The sequence below is a fragment of the Corythoichthys intestinalis genome, chromosome 1 (genome assembly GCF_030265065.1).
Source record: "Corythoichthys intestinalis isolate RoL2023-P3 chromosome 1, ASM3026506v1, whole genome shotgun sequence".
NCBI classification, from domain to species: domain Eukaryota; kingdom Metazoa; phylum Chordata; class Actinopteri; order Syngnathiformes; family Syngnathidae; genus Corythoichthys; species Corythoichthys intestinalis.
Genome location: NC_080395.1, coordinates 69,478,911 through 69,499,676, shown reverse-complemented (window position 1 = coordinate 69,499,676; position 20,766 = coordinate 69,478,911). Strand labels below are relative to the sequence as shown.

Here is a 20,766-nt window from a genome sequence, read left to right as displayed (position 1 = left end):
ATCTAGGCTCTTCTGTAAAGGGAGCTACTTTACATTTAAATATCAATCCATTCCCTGGATTGATGTTGCGATAAAGATGCTGCTGCACTACAATATTTTGTCGTTTTCTTTAATATTTACTTGAATATTTTTATTGATGGGTCGTTGTGACTAAAATACAGTGACTGTTATTACTGATTTTGCACAGGAGTTCAGATATTGCACTGTGTGAAAGGCTGCTACTGTGTGTAAAAAAAGAGAAAGCCCTGGTCTCATTCAAAGCACTAATTAAATGCTGTGATCTGTTATTTATTTTTTTAAATATATATATCTGAAAGTATTTTGATTTGACTTCAACCAGGAGTGAAACAAGAGCCAATAAAAAGTTGTTTAATGTCTGACCGCTTGTGTTGCCTCATGATTCACGAAAAATATGCTTTGCTTTAGAATTTTAATGCATCCCAGGCTTTAATGCATCGCGATTCATTACCGAATCGAACCGAATCGAATCGTGACCCTCTGAATCGAATCGGATCGAATCGTGGCCCTTCGAATCGTAATCGAATCGAATCGTGAGGGCAGTGCTGATGCACACCTCTAGTGTAGCCATCTTTCCACACACTGTAATAATTTATCTCTCCGCTTCACAAAATGCAAGAATTACAGTGATCCCCCGCTACTTCGTGCTTCAAACTTCGCGCCCTCTGTCCATCGCGGATTTTTTTTCCAATTAAAAAAACAGTATTTTATAGACCTGTCTCGATCTGATCACGTAAAGCCTCTCACCCGCCCTCCTGCTGAATTTCTTACCCACCAGGGTAGTCACTCAATGAAGGATTTAATGGACAAGCCTTTTGATACGTTATTCTTGTTTAAAAACAATTCAATGGAACCGTACCACAGAGCTGCCAACTCTCACGCTTTGAGCGTGAGACACACGCAATCGCCTGTTTTCTCACGCACACACGCCACACATCCAATTTCTCACGCAAAAAAACATTATGATTTTGGGCCGAGACTCGTTCGTTTCTTTTTCAAACTCTCCGACAGTCGATGGCGCTACTCGCCACTGTAACCCTATTCGCTGCATAAACATCCTAGTTGCGACAGAAGACCTTCAAGAAGACAATCGCGGGAGAAACTCGAATGGAGACAGAATCTCTGAAGAAAGTCATATGCAATCCGAAGATTACAGACAGATTAGGAATGTTATAACTAGTGACAGATATCGTCAATTAAGTACCCACTCTTTTAAACTTTAAATCTTGAAAGAAATTTGTTTGTGTTTGTGCGTGTGAACTTGATTTTGTGTTGTAAATGTAAACTCATAGGCCTTGGGGTGGACCCTGAAAAAGTGCCTAGAAAATGAGTTTCGTTCCACTGTCGGGCACTACTTGTTCAATGCATTTTTTGATTATACCCTTCTGAACTTTGGGTTAAAGGTTCACCCAACGTTTCCCTGCACCAATTTTGTCAAAAGCCAGGAATATATATATATAGGGAAATAACAAAAAACGAAAATCTGGTGCTGCCATTTCTGGTTGTAAAATGTCTTACATTAAATTTGGCAACACAAAATCTTTCTCAAATGTCATACATACATGTACCTAATATCAGAAACAAGTATTGGTGGTTTAGTATACTCAAATGTGAATTTAGGTCATTAAATGTAGTAAATCTGTGCAAAAAAAAATCACTTCAACTAGAGGTGACACCAGCACATGGAGCACATATGTTACATTTATCTAAAAGCTTATGTTTTAAATATGAAAACAATTCACAACCTACTGTGTAATAAAGGTACACAAGAAGCAGCACACATTGGCCAAAAATGGCTGAAAATAATACCATGCACCTCAAAACTGGAACAAGGCAAAATGGACTGGATGAAAAAAGATGCATTAAGAGCCCAGATATTTGTAACAAATAGTATTTATTAAAGTGTCAGATTATGTCACAGCATGTCATTTACACACCCACCCCACCATATACACCATGGCACTTCATTGGAACATCCATCTTTTTTGGCAGTCAAATTGAACAAAGGTCTATCTATCTTTTGGGAAAAGGGAATACAGACATTTTTTTGTTTGTTTTAAAAGTGTTAAAATGGAGAGTACCATCTTGATAATGAATCAAAACATAGGACAGATTTTACATGGTGGGTGATTACTCATCAATATCACTATCATCAGTGTCATTATCCCATGTGCCTCTTTCTGTTTCCTTTGAAATATTTTCTAGGGCTGCAGCTATCGAATATTTTAGTAATCGACTGAAAATTCTATCGATTAATAGAGTAATCGGATAAAACAAATATATTTTTAGGTGAAGAGCAATTATAAATATACATGAGAAAACAAGACATTTCATCTAATCTTGAACCATTTTCAGTCAATCAATGTCTTTATTTTCGAAGTATATTCTTGAAAACAGCCAACAATTGCATCTCAGATGTAACTAGAATAAAAAAAGACTAATTCACTGCTTTCACTCAAAAAATCTTTAGATCTTATTAAAAAATATATATATATATATATATATATATATATATATATATATACATATATACATACAAATGCCGTTACGCTTGATAACACACATCACTTAAAAGATTTTTTTCCCCACGTTTCAATTGAATTTCTATTTGTAAACACACCTGTTCACTCTTTCTTACCCACCTCAACCCCTTAGCTGTCATATTTTTACTTCTTTTTATTGTGCTTTTAATTTTTTATCCTTTTAATACCTTTTTATCATACTGTGATTCCATGTCTCTTGTGAAGCAAGCGTCTTTGTGTGTTTGAAAAGTGCTCTAGAAATAAAATGTATTTTTCTTACTATTATTATTATTATTTGTGTCAAGCCATTTTTAAGTTCTAATTAAGTTTTAAGTTAGTCTAAACTGTAAGTCCTGATAGGATTTTGAGTTTTTGCAGTGTTCAAAATAAATGTTGATAAATGATACAGGCACATTAGGAACCAGTGCTACTTGGTGTTTTATCCAGCAATGACTACTGAGCTGAAATTGATAGTTAGCATTATTGAGTTTTTATTTTACACCCTCATCACTCCACAACGCTGTTATGTTAAAGCCTGTATGTAAGACACGTTAGCCACGCATCGAAAGTGGTCCTAATTATTAGAAACCTAACCCTCCGCAGGGCTAACGTTACTTGAGCTTAAGACAGTAACATTAATCTTATGTATTAGCGTTTAGCGCTCATTATTAGCGCATAGCGCTTTACTCCTTTAAGATGGCGGCTGTTTGCTAACGCTGCCCAGACGCGGCTGAGTCAGTCATTGCGCATCTAGTTCAACATACATGTGATTTCTATGAGACTCATCAGACACTACCTGCCACCAACGTAACATCGTGCGGGCTAGTATTTAGCAATGTCGGCGTCGTTTGTAGCAGCTGTCGGCTGGAGTAAGTTATTATTATTTTTTTTTTGCTTCTTTCTCTACGCACGTGACATCAGCGCGTTGTCCCGCATTAAAAGTAGTCCGAGCAAAACGTGATGCTTAGAGCTGTCAAAATAAACGATTACTCGAGGTGAATAAAATTACTCGGATCAGTTTTTAAACTCGAGTTACTCGAGTTGCTCGAGTATTCGTTTCAGCTCTAATATTTTCACAGTTCTGGCAGTGGCATAAATCTGTACAAGACATTTTTTCAGACAAGAGTGAACATCTTTCAGTCTCACACTTGCTTATCTTGCAACCACAGTGGACTACCTGTAGCACACTATGTGGGGCAGGATTTCAAGTCATCCATTTTACTGTTAAGTCAACATCCTCAATGTCCCATCCATTGCCAATTGGTGAAGGGGCACACATCATACCAGTCAGAGAATGTCGCATTACTGCTGCTTGGTAGTTTGCCCTTTTGCTGTGTTGGAAGAGAGCATCACTTGGAGGAATGGACAGTTCTGGCAAAGCTGATGATGCCATACAGAATGCCTTGTATCTTGCATCGTTGACATTTTTGGCAGTTGACTGGCCATACAGTTGGCACACATATTTGCTCAATACCTCAAATGTAGACTGGTCAAGGTTAAAACTACTACCCAGATCTGTAAACGCAGTCAGGTATTCTTCTTGCTGACAAGCAAGAGAAAATGTCTTTGTTTTGCCCTTGCCATGAAAGGCACTGGTCGAGTCACAACCTGTGAATGTATGGATGCCAATGAGGGCTGAACAAACACTTGGGCCAAGAGCTGGTTTTCCAACCAGATGTTGTGCTAGCCATTTGTTCAGTGTCACTTTCTTTGGCTTACCTCAGTAGATTTGGTTGCTAATGTAGCCGAAGACTGAGGTATCCTGTCTAAAAGTTTGTCTGTTGTTGATAATGTCTCAAAAAAAAAAACAACAAAAAAAACATTTCAGACATGGCGCGCTGGAAAGGGGTGTGAAAAACCAACTGGGGGAAATCACGCTTCAATCTTCTTTTCAGCAAAACCTACCTGAAACAAAGGGAAAGATGAGCACAAGACACACATATTCACATCACACACACCCACATTCACTCTTGCGCTTATATTTCTCATTCACACAAATACACCAAAGAAAACAAAATTAAACATTCTCTCAAAGCCTTTTTTTAGAGACTAAATACATTTTAAAAAAAAAAAGTTTTTAGTATGAAGATTCATAATTACCTGTAGTCTGAAGCATCAAGATACTAATGGTTCTTCATGGTGTTCACGAACAACCTTCTTAGCTTATCCATTCTGAGCACTTCTTTGTCAACGATAATCCTTTGACGGACCACTTGTTCACAAAAGAGTTTGTAGCTCTCAGCACAGGGTTGTCTGAAACACACACATACTTAGGATGTGCAAAGAGTAACGCTTTCAATGCTTTGGCTAAAGGCAAGCAGAATACAGGTGACATGTTGTTGACCAATGCTTTACCTTTGGAATGTGTAATTTTAGCAAAGTGTCAATGGAATAGTGCAATGTAATAACTCACATTTCTTCGTCCCTCGTTGCAGTTTCTGTTGCTGTTGACTTGGTTAGGAACCTGGTGTAATCTCGGTAACAGGACTTATGGTATCGCACCTCCATTGCAACAGTCTTTGATATGTAGAAGGATTGAAGAGTCTTTCTTTATCTCTGCTGCCTGCAGCAACCGGCCTTTACACAAAAAAAGAATTAAGTATTATAGTATTATATTATAAATAAGTATTATTGTCACATCACCGCTTTTCACAGTATATACGCATCACAGATTTAAAAGTAAAGGGTTTGTTGAGGTTGTGAGAGTGGGACGGGGGTGGTGGTGGTGGTGGTGGTGTTTGTAGCTTTGATCTATGACTGTGAGGGGCACAGCTAACCCGAGTTTGGTAACAACTACTGGATTCACTCGATAAATCATTCAGCAGCTCGCATTTTTACTAAACTATAGCCTTAAAAATTAACTTATCAACAAAGTATTTTCAGTCCATTAATAAATATCGGTCCTACTGTAAATAAAAATGGGCGCGTGTGTGAGGCACATACCTGCCGACAATGCCTCTGCTTTGGCGAGATGATCCCGCTGCCATTTGCCTTCCGATCCCAAACGAGCATACTTTTGACACTTTTTTTTTTTTTTTTTTACAAATGATGCAGATGGCCGGAAGGACAGGGCCAGCAGAAGCGATGGGCAAACCAGAACGGGAACGAAATTTTTTTCTGGGAGTTTCAGACGCTTCTGCAACTTCGCTCGTACTCGCAGGGGGGTCGGAATGGCTCGCGGCTGCAGATGGCTCTCCCCCAGCACGTGCGGATTTTTTCTCACGCCGGTAGCATGTAGTGTGGAATCCAGCGTCGCCAGGAATATTTTCAAAATCCATATCCACGCAATGTTTGTATATTCCTGCAAGATCCTTGTTAGCGCCGTGAAGACAGTCACTTTTTTAAGAAGGTTCTGTACGTGTTCCACCGTTGAAAAGTGAAGTCCAAGACGTCTTCATTCTTCACAGAAAAAAAGATGCATATGGGATCGTTTATTTCCCATTTTCTGCGCTCTCTGTTTAACTTTTTTCTCCATTCGCGCTTCTTCGCTCTCCGACGAGGTAGTCGCCATTTTTTATATCTGGTTGTTATGGTGAGGGGAAAGGGGCTACCTGATTGGCTCATGTGACCAAAATCACACCACTCCGGACCTAATGGCACTACGCGCACACCAGAGAGCAATGCGCCTCAACGCAAAATACTCCCGGGGTTTCATCACCGTGAACAAAAAATGGGCACGTTTTCAGAGGGTGAACTCCACGGATTCTTACTTAGAACTAATAAATCTATTTTATGAAGAAAAAATTATTTAGTGCCCCTGGTAGTGGAGCGAAACTGAACGAAAAGGTAGGTGACCTGACGGCCTATCAGTTCCCATAACAAGCAGCAGGAGATCATCTTGTTAGCCTCCAGTGACTTGCGGTGAGGTTCATGGTTGGTGAGGCACTGACTCCTTTAGTGTCAGATTTCCAAATATATAAACCAAAAAGGGTAGCTTACTCAATTGGCTACTGGTTATTTCATATCTCCTCAGCATTCTTCACAAAACACGGTACATATTATCGATACGTAAAAGTAAGAAAATAACATGCATTTGCTCTACACCCTCAATGTGTTGGCCGTTGCCATTCTATAATTCATGCAACATAAATGAGAGTAAAGAGTGGTGTACAAAACCACAGAATTCAATTCTGACCTTTAGTGAAATATTCAGTTGTTTTTAAAACTTTAAATTCTGATGCTTTAATCAATTTATTACAGATTGCTGAACAAAAAGTGTGAAAAGAAAAACAAAGAATATTTTATTTAAGGCCAAAATTTACTTTTTAAATATTCTATTGTATTTTTCTTGGTCTAAGCTCTTTTTTTGTTGTTTTTTTTAATAAGATTGAAATGAAAACTGTTTGTGGTCTTCCGCCTGTCCTTCACCACAAAAAACGGCGTTACTTTGGAAGGGCATAGGTTTGGTCTCAACATTCGTAGGGACGCTATAACAGCATAACCTGCATGTAGGTACACTTTTTGCTGGGGACGGGACATTAATTAGACCAAACAGATTGGATGAAGGGGGCAAAGGGCCACATTTCTCATGTATATGAACCTAATTAATTAATAGGCAAAATGATCAATGCAAAATAAATCCTTATCTACTGATAATAACTTTTACGTGCATTGGTTCAGATGATACACTGTTCGATTCAAACCTTTGTTTTCAAAAAATACTAAAGAAACATTTTGAAAACTTCCTTAATAAATGTCTGGTTTTTATTAGCAAACATAAACACAATGAAAATAATTCACTTAATAATGGTAGGGTCAATTTTATCCTTACAACATATGGAACTATTGAAAGATCTAAATTCTCTATATAACTGAACATTCATATCATGCAAAAAAGGTAAGGTTGCTTAAAAGTTGGTGGGGACAATTTTAGCATCCTGAAAAGTTGGTAGTGTTATGTCCCTACCGTCCCTATGCAAACCTACGCCCTTTTTGTAAAAGTCCTCCTTATTTTCCTTTACTTTAAAAAAAATCTCTCCGCCTCAATGGAGAGGATTGCTTCAATTAGATCGTTCTGTGTTCTATTTGACAAGCCAGAAAACAAAGTGGATGTGTCCAAATGTCTAGCTAACCTTTCATCTTTCTCAGCAAAACCAAGTAATCGTTCTACATATATGCCACGTTTAGAAGAGCTTACAAGCTCATCGTTACTACGAAATGTTAACTCTAGAGCTGTCCCGACTAGTCGACGTAGTCGACGTCATCGATGACGTAAATCCGTCGACGAGCACAACATGCCGTCGACGGTAAATGAAGGGTTAAAAAAATATATGCGTGGAAAGTTAGAATGTCGGATGCTCTGTTTGCAAGCAGGGAAAGCGGCACAAAGCCAAAAAAAGCGCACCAGAGTGTCCAAAACACTGACTTATTTCAAAGAAACAAAGGAGAGTACACTCTTCTGTCCTGTCTCTTCAGTGCAAAGCTTAGCTGCACGTCGGCCGTGAATAAACACCTCAAGCGCCTTCACGCAGTTTGTAAGGTTTTTTTTTTTTTTTTCTTTCATTTTTTGTACACCAGAGGGTGCTGTCGCCTTACTAAATAATAATGTTTCATTGACAATGGGCCTATAAGTGCTATTAGTATTGTTCTTAATGCTAATTGAAAGGTTTATTTCATGTTATGGTTTATTTTATGGTATAGAAAATTATATAAGGTTAAAAGGTCATAAATATATACAGTATATACAGTGATTGCACTCAAGGGAGAGATTGTCAGTGATAAGGTAATAAGGTAAAGGCAATTCATATAGGCAATTCATTGATATATAAATAAGGTTTAAAAGGAAAAATGTGAAAAGTTTTTGTTAATTTCTAATTGTGTTGCTTTATTTGTGTGCGCCGTAGCTCTTACGGTGTGTTTACATCATGGATGGAATAAAAGTTGTAAACCATCAGTTTAAGAGACCATCTTTTCAATCGGGATGCTACACTAGTTAATTCTATCAGCATTTGAACTCATTGTTTATTTGTGATTTATTATTGTTATTTACGTGTTTATTTGTACTTTAATAAATGATTTGAGTGTTCCAATATGTTTTTTTTTAATTGATAAGCGTCAACAAAAATTTCATTGCTAAATTAGTTTTAAAAAAATAAATAAATAAATAAATAATTATTAGATTAGTCGACTAATCGTAAAAATAGTCGGCTGACTAATCGGGAGAAAATTAGTCGTTTGGGACAGCCCTAGTTAACTCCTGTTTAGCTAGGATGCAGGTTGCATTAATGAGGTCTTTCAAACTCTTTCGGTGTTCCTTTACCTTGGCGTTGAGGAGGCTACCGTTGAGCTTCCGCTGTTCGTCAAAGCCAAATCGATCCTTGAGCTTCCAAAAGTTTTTAAAGCAATCAGGCTTTGAATGTGAGTGGTCGAGCTCTCATGTTTGCTGAGGCTTCGTGGTAGTTTTTTAATGTTACAATATCTCATGTTAGTCCAGACATTGGCACAAGTTGAGAAAAAAAGGCAGGGAAAGCAGCAAAGGCGATTTTTCAAAGGACAGCCGCATAGCCAGTCTTTTCGGGTGTACCAGTCCGTTTAAAAAGCGCGAGTTATCCTCTGTCCCGTAGTTTGAAGCAAACCTTTTAGCTCCAGCGTTGTGTTAACCGCGTCCACTTTTAACAGAAAGTCCAGTTTCACGTATGCCCCCTAGCAGTGCGGCAGAGTACTATCTGCCGCAACCTGTGCCTTTTCACTGCGGTTTTATTTCCTAATCAGCAAAACTACATATGTCGCTAACAAACATTAAACTTTAAGGGTTAAAGACATTAGCCAGACTGAAGAAAATCAGGTCAAATAAACGTATCTGGAAACATTATAATGGCGACATGCAGATGTACGTTAACCAGCACGCTCCAATTCCATGTATCAACCCAGTTTGTTATGGATTGCGCAATCAGAGGTGAGGCTTTACTCGTTGCTGCCGCACCTCTCGTTTCATTTCTTTATTTGAACAGGAAATAGGAAAATTCAGCGATTTTGACTATAAAAAATGTTTGAAATGAGTCATACATAGAGAGCAATGGACAGATATTAATATAAATTTGATGCTATAATTATTTGTTTGTCATGATGACAGGTGCCTCACCTGTCTCCCCTGACCGCACGTCAGTGTTAGCCTCGTAGTATTGCCGACTGCAAGCATGCTCAAAACATCAGCTCATATAGCATGGTTTATTTAGTATTAGGCCGTGTTCACACTTGGCCCTCCTGCGCCTACTGAGCGCCTTTTGAGCAAGTATTCTAAACGGGATTTTATATCTTCAGGCATGAAAATCACTCACCTTTCGGCGAAATGGCGCATCAACCCACGCTGATCGTGTGTGTGTGTTCTTAATGCACTACACGACATAACATGGTGTCAGATGGTGACACTCTTTTAAAAGAAAAAGAGATATAAAGAAGATAAGAAGTGAGCGAGTTTGAGCCGTGAGGTCGCATCAACGAGCCGGGAATGCGAACTGTGCTATGCTAGCGGCAGAGGAGAGTGGCAGCAACAGTGACAGTAGAGGCAGCGTAGAAAGGGGGAGAGAACTCGGCGAACACGGAGAAGTGGTGGTGCCAGAGACATCGCGATCGTCGCAGAATTCGTCGGCTAAAAGGGCAGAAGGAAGACTCACAGTCATGGATAAGCTAAGTCCACCCTCACCCATGTAGTTTAGTGGAAATCTCGCAGATAACTGGAAACGTTTCAAGCAGAGATTTGAAATATATCTGGCTGCTAGTGGAGCTGGACAGGGGGACGAGAAATGACAAGCTCAAATCTTTTTGCACGTAATTGGGGAAGACACGTTGGACATTTATAACAGTTTCCAAATTGCACCGAATGATCTAAAATTCACTAATAAAGGACCGCATAGTTTGTGGAATTTATGACAATACACTGAGAGATTGCTAAGAGAAAAAGATCTGACTTTGGATAGGGCAGTGGACTTGTGCAGGCCATCACAGACTTCACGTGACCAAGTCAAAGAACTGGTGAAAACAAATGACGGTGCATGCAGTAAAAATGAAGGAGCAGCACAAAAAGCGCCAAAATAAAACAAAACAAAGACAAAATGGTGGAAGGCAGTTGTAAAAAATGCGGAAGCAGTCACGCGCCAAGAGCATGTCCAGCTTATGGGAAAATGTGCAATAGTTGTGGGAAAAGAAACCATTATGCGAAATGTTGCACAGCTGAGCTAAAGAAAAAAAGTGCACACAGTGGATGAGGAACCAGACGAGTTTTTCGTTGATGTAGTGCAGGCATCCCATGCTGAGAAAGAAGAATGGATTCTTCCAGTGACTGTAAATGAGACAATAATACCGTTTAAATTGGACACCGGAGCTCAAGTGAACTTGTTGTCTTTCGTGGACTACAAAACGCTAAAAATAAAAAGCAAAATTTGTCCAGTGAAAATGAAAGTGACAGGTTACACTGGAGAAAGTGTGCCAGTTAAAGGCAGCTGTATAGCGACGTTCCAGCACAAAGGCCAGATATTAAAGGCACAGTTGCAAATTGTTGAAAAGAATGTGCAACCAACACTGGGCCTGACTGCATGTGAGAAACAATCTCGTGAAAAGAGTGTTTGTGGTGGCGTCACAGGCACCAGTCAAAAAGAGCACAGAGATGGAAAATAGTGCTCAAGAGACTTTAATGATGGAGTTCAAGGATGTTTTTGAGGGGCTAGGCTGCTTGCCAGGTGTACACAAGATACATGTGGACAAGACAGTCGCACCGGTGGTTCACGCATGCCGAAAAGTTACGTTCGCACTGAGAGAAAGGCTAATTAGCCTGAATGGAAAGCTGAACGTCATACAGAAAATCAATGAACCAACAGATTGGGTGAGTTCCCTCGTCATTTACAAAAGAAAAATGGTGCATTACAGATATGCTTGGATCCCAGGGATCGTAATAAGGCAGTCAAAAGAGAGCATTTCAAGTTGCCAACTTGTGAGGAAATTATGTCTCAGTTCGCTGGAGCCAAATGCTTCAGTAAACTAGATGCGTATTCAGGGTTCTGGCAGATGAAGCTAGATGACGCTAGCTCAAAGCTCTGTACTTTCAATACGCCAGAAGGAAGGTACAGATTCCTCAGTCTTCCATATGGAATCCTGTCGGCTCCAGAGGTCTATCACAAGACAATTGACACCACGTTCGAGCACATTCCAGGTGTCACCACCATGATGGATGATGTCATCGTGTGGGGGTCCACACGAGAGGAACATGACATAAGACTACGACAAGTGCTTGAGCGTACACGAAGTGTCGATCTGAAGCTAAACAGAGACAAATGTGAATTTGCAGTCAAGTCAGTGACATTCATCAGAGATGTTGTATCAGAGAAAGGGGTGAGTCCTGACCCGAGAAAGACGTCAGCAATAGCCAATATGGAGAGACCCCAATACAAGGACGAGGTGAGACGCTTCTTAGGCATGGTCACGTACCTAGCAAAGTTCATACCCCAGCTGTCTGCCATTTCAGCTCCACTCAGGACGCTGCTGGAGCAGAAAAATGAGTGGATGTGGCTACAACAGCAAGAGGACTGTTTTCAGAACCTGAAAAAGATACTCATCTCAGAGCCCGTGCTTAAGTTCTACGATCCTAAACGAGAGACAAGAATCTCCGCTGATGCTTCTCAGTATGGCTTAGGAGCTGTTCTACAGTTGCATGAGGAAACGTGGCAACCAGTGGCCTACGCGTCAAGAGGTCTCACTAGCGCTGAGGTCAATAATGCGTAAATTGAGAAGGAATTGCTGGCCACCACTTATGCATGTGAGCGTTTCCACCAATATGTATATGGACGAAGGTTAGAAACGGAGACAGACCATAAGCCCTTGGTCGCCATATTGTCCAAGCCGTTGACAGACTGTCCCCTGAGAATACAGCGTATGTTAATACGTCTGCAGAAACATGACGTGAAATTAACATATACTCCTGGAAAATACATGTTTGCAGCTGATACACCGTCACGGGCTGTTGACAAGCATGAAAAGTCAGATGAAGAAAAATGTACTGACATAAAAGCATATGTTGATATGATCATGACGTCACTTCCTGTATCAAGTGAAAAAACAGAGCAACTCAAACGAGAAACTGAAAATGACGAGACATTGAAAGAGCTCAAGAGGGTGATCATACAAGGCTGGCCTGAGCATAAGAACAACTGTCCACAGCGAGTCCGGGACTATTGGACCTGCAAAACAGAGCTAACGATGGTCGACAACATTATCTTCAAGGGCAACAGGTTTGTCATCCCTTCTTCAATGCGCAAAGATATGCTGATGAAGATACATGAAGGGCACCTAGGGGAAGAAAAGTGTAAGCGCAGAGCTCGTGAAGTGATGTTCTGGCCGAAAATGCACCAAGACATTGGCCAGACCACAGCCACGTGCGAGGTATGCTTGACTTAACGTTCAAAGCAACAGGCCGAGCCACTTATGACTTACCCAGTGTCAAGTAGTCCATTCTACAGAGTAGGAGCGGACCTGTTCGACTGCAATGGAAAGAGCCTCATAGTCGTGACAGACTACTTCTCAAACTACCCAGAGGTCGCGACCTTGCAAACAACATCGAGCAAAGCAGTCATTGCATTCCTGAAAACTGTGTTTGCAAGACATGGAGTCCCATGTGAACTGGTATCGGATAATGGTCCACAATTTGCAAGCAGTGAATTTGCTGACTTTGCAACAGAGTGGGATTTTCAACATATAACATCTAGCCCACGTTATCCTAGGTCCAATGGCCTTGCAGAAAGCTCAGTTAAAGTGGTCAAAGCTCTCATAAAGAAAGCACATGATGGAAATGAAGACTTTCATCACAGCCTGATGATTTACAGGAGTGCGCCACTGCAGAACAGCTTGTCCCCATCCCAAATGCTTATGGGACGATGCCTGAGAACCAATCTGCCAATTCATGAGAACCTCTTGACTCCCAAAGGAGCACAGAAAATTAGGGCTGTCCCAAACTACTAATTTTCTCCCGATTAGTCAGCCGACTATTTTTACGATTAGTCGACTAATCTAATAATTATTTTTTTTATTTTTTTATTTTTTTAACTAATTTAGCAATGAAATTTTTGTTGACGCTTATCAATTAAAAAAAACATATTGGAACACTCAAATCATTTATTAAAGTACAAATAAACACGTAAATAACAATAATAACTCACAAATAAACAATGAGTTCAAATGCTGATAGAATTAACTAGTGTAGCATCCCGATTGAAAAGATGGTCTCTTAAACTGATGGTTTACAACTTTTATTCCATCCTTGATGTAAACACACCGTAAGAGCTACGGCGCACACAAATAAAGCAAAACAATTAGAAATTAACAAAAACTTTTCACATTTTTCCTTTTAAACCTTATTTATATATCAATGAATTGCCTATATGAATTGCCTTTACCTTATTACCTTATCATTGACAATCTCTCCCTTGAGTGCAATCACTGTATATACTGTATATATTTATGACCTTTTAACCTTATATAATTTTTTATACCATAAAATAAACCATAACATGAAATAAACCTTTCAATTAGCATTAAGAACAATACTAATAGCACTTATAGGCCCATTGTCAATGAAACATTATTATTTAGTAAGGCGACAGCACCCTCTGGTGTACAAAAAAATGAAAGAAAGAAAAAAAAAAAAAAACTTACAAACTGCGTGAAGGCGCTTGAGGTGTTTATTCACGGCCGACGTGCAGCTAAGCTTGGCACTGAAGAGACAGGACAGAAGAGTGTACTCTCCTTTGTTTCTTTGAAATAAGTCAATGTTTTGGACACTCTGGTGCGCTTTTTTTGGCTTTGTGCCGCTTTCCCTGCTTGCAAACAGAGCATCCGACATTCTAACTTTCCACGCATATATTTTTTTAACCCTTCATTTACCATCGACGGCATGTTGTGCTCGTCGACGGATTTACGTCATCGATGACGTCGACTACGTCGACTAGTCGGGACAGCTCTACAGAAAATCAAAATTTGCAAAGAAAAAGACAAGGAAAAACAAAAACACCAACATGACAAATGTGCAAAAAAGCTGCGGGAGTTAAGGCCAGGAGAACAAGTCAAGATCAGAGATCACGTGACCGGCATCTGGAATCTTCAGGGTTCAGTGCAAAAAGAGGTGGCTCCACGCTCTTATGAAGTTCAGACAGAGCATGGAGGATCTCTGAGAAGAAACCGTGTCGATCTCAAACCACAAATGTCAAGTCAGACAGAAGTGGAACTGCCCGACATGACAGAGCAAGCTGGAGACATCCTGAAGCACACCGTGGAACCAGAGGTGCCAGCGAGCATCAATAGCTCTCCTGCCAAGACCCCATGCAGGCCAAAACGCACGATTCAGCCTCCCAAGAAACTCATTGACAGTTGTTGAACACAAGAGACTGTTATTTTGTTGGAAAAAAAATTGTTTAAAATGTGAATGTTTACAGAAATGTGAAGTTTAACTGGTTACATAAGGTCGTAAACCTAGTTGTTGTATTATTTGGTTAATGACAACTTTTTCTTAAGGGGGGAGATGTGTTGTTATTGGTAGCTTTGGCACATGACCCGTGATGTCGTTGGCAAACAAGGAAGTGAATGACCTGTACACAGTTGAGCAGTTGAGTAGTAAAAGGCGCATCAACCCACGCTGATCGTGTGTGTTCTTAATGCACTACACGACATAACAGTTAGCAGTGCTACATTGAAACTAATGGAGGAATATACAACCTACTTTAGCCTGCTATAAAACATTGGCAGTGTTCTCCAAAACGCAAACTCACGGTTAAAAGGTGACACTTTAAACGCTGGTAAACAGCATTTGCAAATGAAAAAATGAAAAACAAAATATTGGCGGGGTGTGAAGCGGTTAGCGGTTTAGCTAACGTACTTCCGGTGAACATTTCAAAATAAAAGCACATCACGTTCATAAAAATAACGATTTCTGAAGTTAATCCCACATACTTACTAAAATATGTAAATGCTATAATCCTACAGAATAGATTCTACACTAAGAACAGCTTTCAAATGACACCGAAAAATATGATTGCAATGATTATTATAATTGTTATTATACTATTATATATAGTAGTATACTATAATAATAATGCTAGATATATATTTTTAAGAATTGTTTTGAATAATGTCGGGAAGTCAAAGTCAGTGTTCTGAATCTTTACATTCCATTCTTTTAAATGAGTAAATTCTATCAACATTTGACCTCGTTGTTTGTGATTAATTGTTATTTGCATGTTTATTTGTACTTAAGCAAAGAATTTAAGTCTAACAAAATGTTTTTGTGAATTAATAAGCGTCAACAAAAAATTTTTTTTTATATTTATTTTATCATTATCATTTTTTTTATTAGTCAACTAATTGTAAAAATAGTCGGTTGACTAATCACGACAAAATTAATTGTTTGGGACAGCCCTGCCGGTACATATTTCCTCCACACCCTTCTCACCTTTGAAACCCCTGGCCCATTTTCCTGCCTGTATCTTAAACGTCACCATACATATTGGTTAGTAACGTTGGTCAACCAAATAGGCTAACGTAGTCCATCTATGTTAGCCTATTTGGTCTCCTATTTGGTCCAACTCTCACGCTTTGAGCGTGGGACACACGCAATTGCCTGTTTTGTCACGCACACACGCCAGACATCCAATTTCTCACAGGGCAAAATTTTGGTCACCCCCAACAAAATCTCACTCCAAGGTTTTTCTAAAAGTTGGCAGCTCTGGTACCATGTTTAAAACTTATAATTATTAGGGCCCGAGCACTAAGCGTGCCAAGGCCTAACGTTTTGATTGGCATTGAGTTTGTTTAATGGTGTGGCTCAGTGGTAGAGTTGTTGTCCCCCAACCCAGAGGTTGTGGGTTCAATTATCTGCCCTGATGAACTCGCCTAAATATCCTTGAGCAAGACACTGAACCCCACATTGCTCCTGGTGCTGCGTCATCAGTAGGTAGATGGCGATTTAGTGTAAAGCGCTTTGAGCGCCTTGAAAGGTGGAAAAGCGCTATATAAGTAAAACACCATTTAATCAGAAGTCACAACCTTACAAACTCACGAGGTCAAAAGAGGCGCAAAGCCTCAATGTTAACTGTGGCAATAAGTGGCAAATACACAAGAATGTGTAACATTTTACTGAAACATTTTTCTAATGGAAATAAAAAATATTGGTATATGTTGGCGTATAGGGCGTTGCTCTGCCTTTGGCAATATGTGTTAAAGTGTATTATTTACCATTAAATTGAAATGCATGCCTTTTAGTTTTTATGGTGCTTAGAAGAACGCGCTCACGTGAAGAAGAGCGCGCTTACAGGCGAAGTGCCACATCCAAGCGAGTCAGCAAGTTAGTGAGAGAGGGAAACACTGCTACGACCCTACGTTCTTTGTTAATGTTTGTAAAATATATTCAGAGGCAACGCCTGTATGTATTATCTTTTGTGTTGTGTGTTTCCACTCGCGATCGGGCACTTAAATCCAGTTGTGTAGTAGTTTGAACAATGTGCTAATACTAGCAAACGCATGCTAACCGTTTGCGTTATTACTGTATTAGCAGCTAATCATCGCTGATTTACGTTGATGCGAAGCTGTTTGTTATTGGGGATGAAACTGATCTAATTTTAGTTTCACTCTTCAAGTGATGGTTGAATAAAGTCAGCAAATTATACCAATCTCTTTTGCATCGTCATTCGGGAGTTTTGCTAGCTGTATAGCCAGGACTGAGCCTTAGCGTCTTGGTGAGGACAGTGCAGTTGTATTCCCTCCTGATGCAGTTATCCCCACCTTGAAATGACTACATGTCGCTTTGTTGTAATTTTTCTTCGTGAAGTGAAGACACACTTTCGAGCATTTGAACATACCTGCTGTCATTGTTATGTTTACGGCTGCAATGCTCGTGCTAAACCATCGTAACCTTTCATTTTCACTCTCTTTCCCGGTGAAGTGTAGCCAAACTTTGGAGCAAGTGGTTCTTAGCACCATGCTAATTTGATGCGTCTGGACAACAAGACACGACACGACGCAATACGCGTCTGTAGGAATCATTAAAGGGATCATTAAGGCTTTTTCATTGTGATGTCGACGCCTCGAAACAACCGGTTCGGAATTGGAATCGGATTTCGATTCCCATCCTTAGTGGCGCCCCCCTAAAATTTTCAAAAAGGCCTCTCCTATTAAGTTTTTTCAACGTAGAGCGCTGAAATTTCCTTATGCAAAAGTGCTCCAAAAAGTGTCTTGCACCCATTTTCCAAATCCTACAGGAAATCAGATATTTTGGATTCTATGTGAAATTTTTCGATTTATAGAGTGCACATTTGACTTTGTCACCTACTGAGTTAGTTGGACCATCTTTGAAATTGGTGAGACTGTTCATGAGACATATGAGATCTTATAAAAATGGTGAGTTGTAATTTTACTAGCCTGATCTGGGCCGGGTGCCAAAGTCGGCCATTTTTGGGGAAAAACACCAAATTCAGAAAATGACTAATAACTGCCTGATACAACGTTAAAATCTTTTTCATATCTGGCATGTCTGTGAGGTATCCCAGCTTGAACACGACTGCATTGAAATATTACCAATTAGGCCTGGTGCCCCCTGGTAGGAAAAGTAAATGCCCTTTTTCATGAGACGGGCTCCTTCTCCAAGGGAAAGAAATCAATTGATCTGAAATCTGCTTCAGAGGAGCCTTAACGCACGTGTTCAGGTGCCTGATGAAAAATATTATGGTTTCATTGAAGCTGAGGACAGGAAACAGGAAAGTGAAAATGATCGTTGCCATTGTCTCGCCACAAATTTTGAACAGTCATAACTTGGCAGATATACAACACATCTGCGTCAAAATTCCCGCGCCAGGTGAGAGTCGTACCCTAAAGTAGGGGTCCCCAACGACCGCTTGTCTAATTATACTTTGGGGCGGGGGACATGTCTTGTGTGTATCTTTCCAATGCCAAATCTGAGAATTTTTTTTCAATGCAAATTTTTTTCTTCATGTAAATTAGCTCCGCCGGGGGTGGGGTGGGGACATGTCTTGTGTGTATCTTTCCAATGCTAAATCTGAGAATTTTTTTAAATGCAGATTTTTTTCCTCATGTAAATTAGCTCCGCCTCTACTTCTCAGATTTCGATTATCGTTTGGGGTTCCCCATTAACCGTGAAAAACGATGACTCACTGTACACCAGTTTTCAAATGGAGATAAGACTCATTAACAACTATAAATCAGCATCAATCACAGGCAATTATGGCCGCTCCTTTAATAAATGACTTTGTTCATTCCTCGTCCATACAACTGAAAAGTATTATTGCCGATGATACCAACTTGTTTTTCCATGAATAGTGGGCTAGTGAAAATAGACGCATGGTTTAAGACTAATTACATTGTGTGTTCTGCTCAAATAAAAAATACATTAAACAAATCTGCTTTAAAAATTATGGACAAAACATTGATGAAATCCGGTCAACAAAATTCCTGGAAATGTACATCAGTGAGTTCCTTAGTTTTAAAAGACATTTACGATCTAACATTTAAAAGACATTTACGATCTAACAATCGACCTGTCTAAATATCAGTCGAGAACCCGATGGGCGTTCTATGATTTCAAAGGACTATATACTGGATCATTTCATTTAATATAACGGGTAGACTCCAATAACCCTGCGACCCTCATGAATGAATGAATGAATGGTCAACATGTCATCAAAACACAGCAACAAAAGGATACAGTGTATCACAAAAGTGAGTACACCCGTCAAATTTCTGCAGATATTTAAGTGTATTTTTTAATGGGACAACACTGACAAAATGACACTCTGACACCATGAAAAGTAGTCTGTGTGCAGCTTATATATTAAGAGTTAATTTACTTTCCCCTCAAAATAACTCAAAAGATAACAATATCGAAACCCCTGGCAACACAAGTGAGTCCACCCCTTTGAAAAAACGTACTTCCCTAAATGTCCAAATTGAGTACTGCTTGTCATTTTCCCTCCAAAATGTCATGTGGCTTGTTATAGGAGTGCTGTCAGCATTGCTGCAGAGATTGAAGAGGTGGGGGGGGGGGGGGGGGGGGGGGGGGGGTCAGCCTGTTTGTGCTCAGACCATACACCCTACTCTACATCAAATTGGTGTGCATGGCTGTCACCCCAGGAGGAAGCCTTTTCTGAAGCCGACCCGTCTCATCAGACCATAGGACATGGTTCCAGTAATCCTTTGTTGACATGTCTTCAGCAAACTGTTGGCTTTTTTGTGTACCGTCTTCAGAAGAGGTTTCCTCCTGAGGTGATAGCCATGCACACCAAGCAGGTTACCCCCAACAGGTCCCATCCATCCCACAACCTCGGTGTGTGGTGCATGAAAATCAAGGGGGGGGAGGCGGCCCGGGACTGTAAGGCCCCGTTCCGACTCCCCTGGAAGTATAAACGAGTATGTAGGTGCTCTATTATATAAGCTGCACAGACTACTTTTCATTGTGTCAAAGTGTCATTTTGTCAGTGTTGTCCCATGAAATGATATACTTAAATATCTGCAGAAATGCGAGGGGTGTACTCACTTTTGTGATACACTGTATATTGCTAAAGTAGCCCCGCCTCCTTCAACTTAGATGAGTACATTTTATTATTCTACCGTACATGTTCGAGCTACTTCCCCAATAAAACAGTCCGCTACGTAAGGATTTCTTTTTGCCCTTTATTATTTAAACAGCACTTATTTATACTTTGGCAAATACTGGCTTTTGGTTCTCAATACTGTTGAAGAAGCAGCTCTTGCTCCATAAGAGTAAAGGAATACACGCATGTGTTGTTCATTGTTCCAGCAGTGATTGTGTTCGATTTTGTGGACTTGTTTAGAATGCCGTGCACACAAGCTTATCTTTCTGGTTTGAATTAACAGCTTCTCTTCATCCTAGCACGATAAATGTGCAACTAACTTATCCAAGAAAGCTCAGTCAAGTCACGATTATCCTTTCTCTCTTCATCCTATTTTTGTGCAATACCCCTCAGGTGTTGTGCTTTTCTATGTAAGCGCCTACCTTTCATCGTAGATTCTATCGGTCCTATGTTTGCTGTCCATTCGGATCTTGTAGGTGACATCAGAGGGAAGAAACTCAGTAGCAGAATCAGGAAGCTCAAATACCACTCCTGCCCAAAACTGCTCATTCTTCTGGAGCTCCTGAGCCCTACTAATCAGCTGATCTTCATTTGTACACCCCTCCAATTTGGTCCGTAAACACTGTTGTAAACACAAGCAGATGTCA

General features: G+C 40.0%; 1 protein-coding gene across 1 annotated transcript in view; it reads right to left on the bottom strand.

Annotated features, from left to right (window-relative positions):
* The window catches only part of LOC130912442 (phospholipid-transporting ATPase ABCA1-like), a 383,631-nt gene that overhangs the window by 298,239 nt on the left and 64,626 nt on the right, over positions 1-20,766 (bottom strand). Inside the window, exon 10 of the mRNA XM_057830543.1 lies at positions 20,542-20,741. Within this exon, the coding sequence (XP_057686526.1) occupies positions 20,542-20,741 (200 nt within the window). The remainder of the gene's footprint in view (positions 1-20,541; positions 20,742-20,766) is intronic.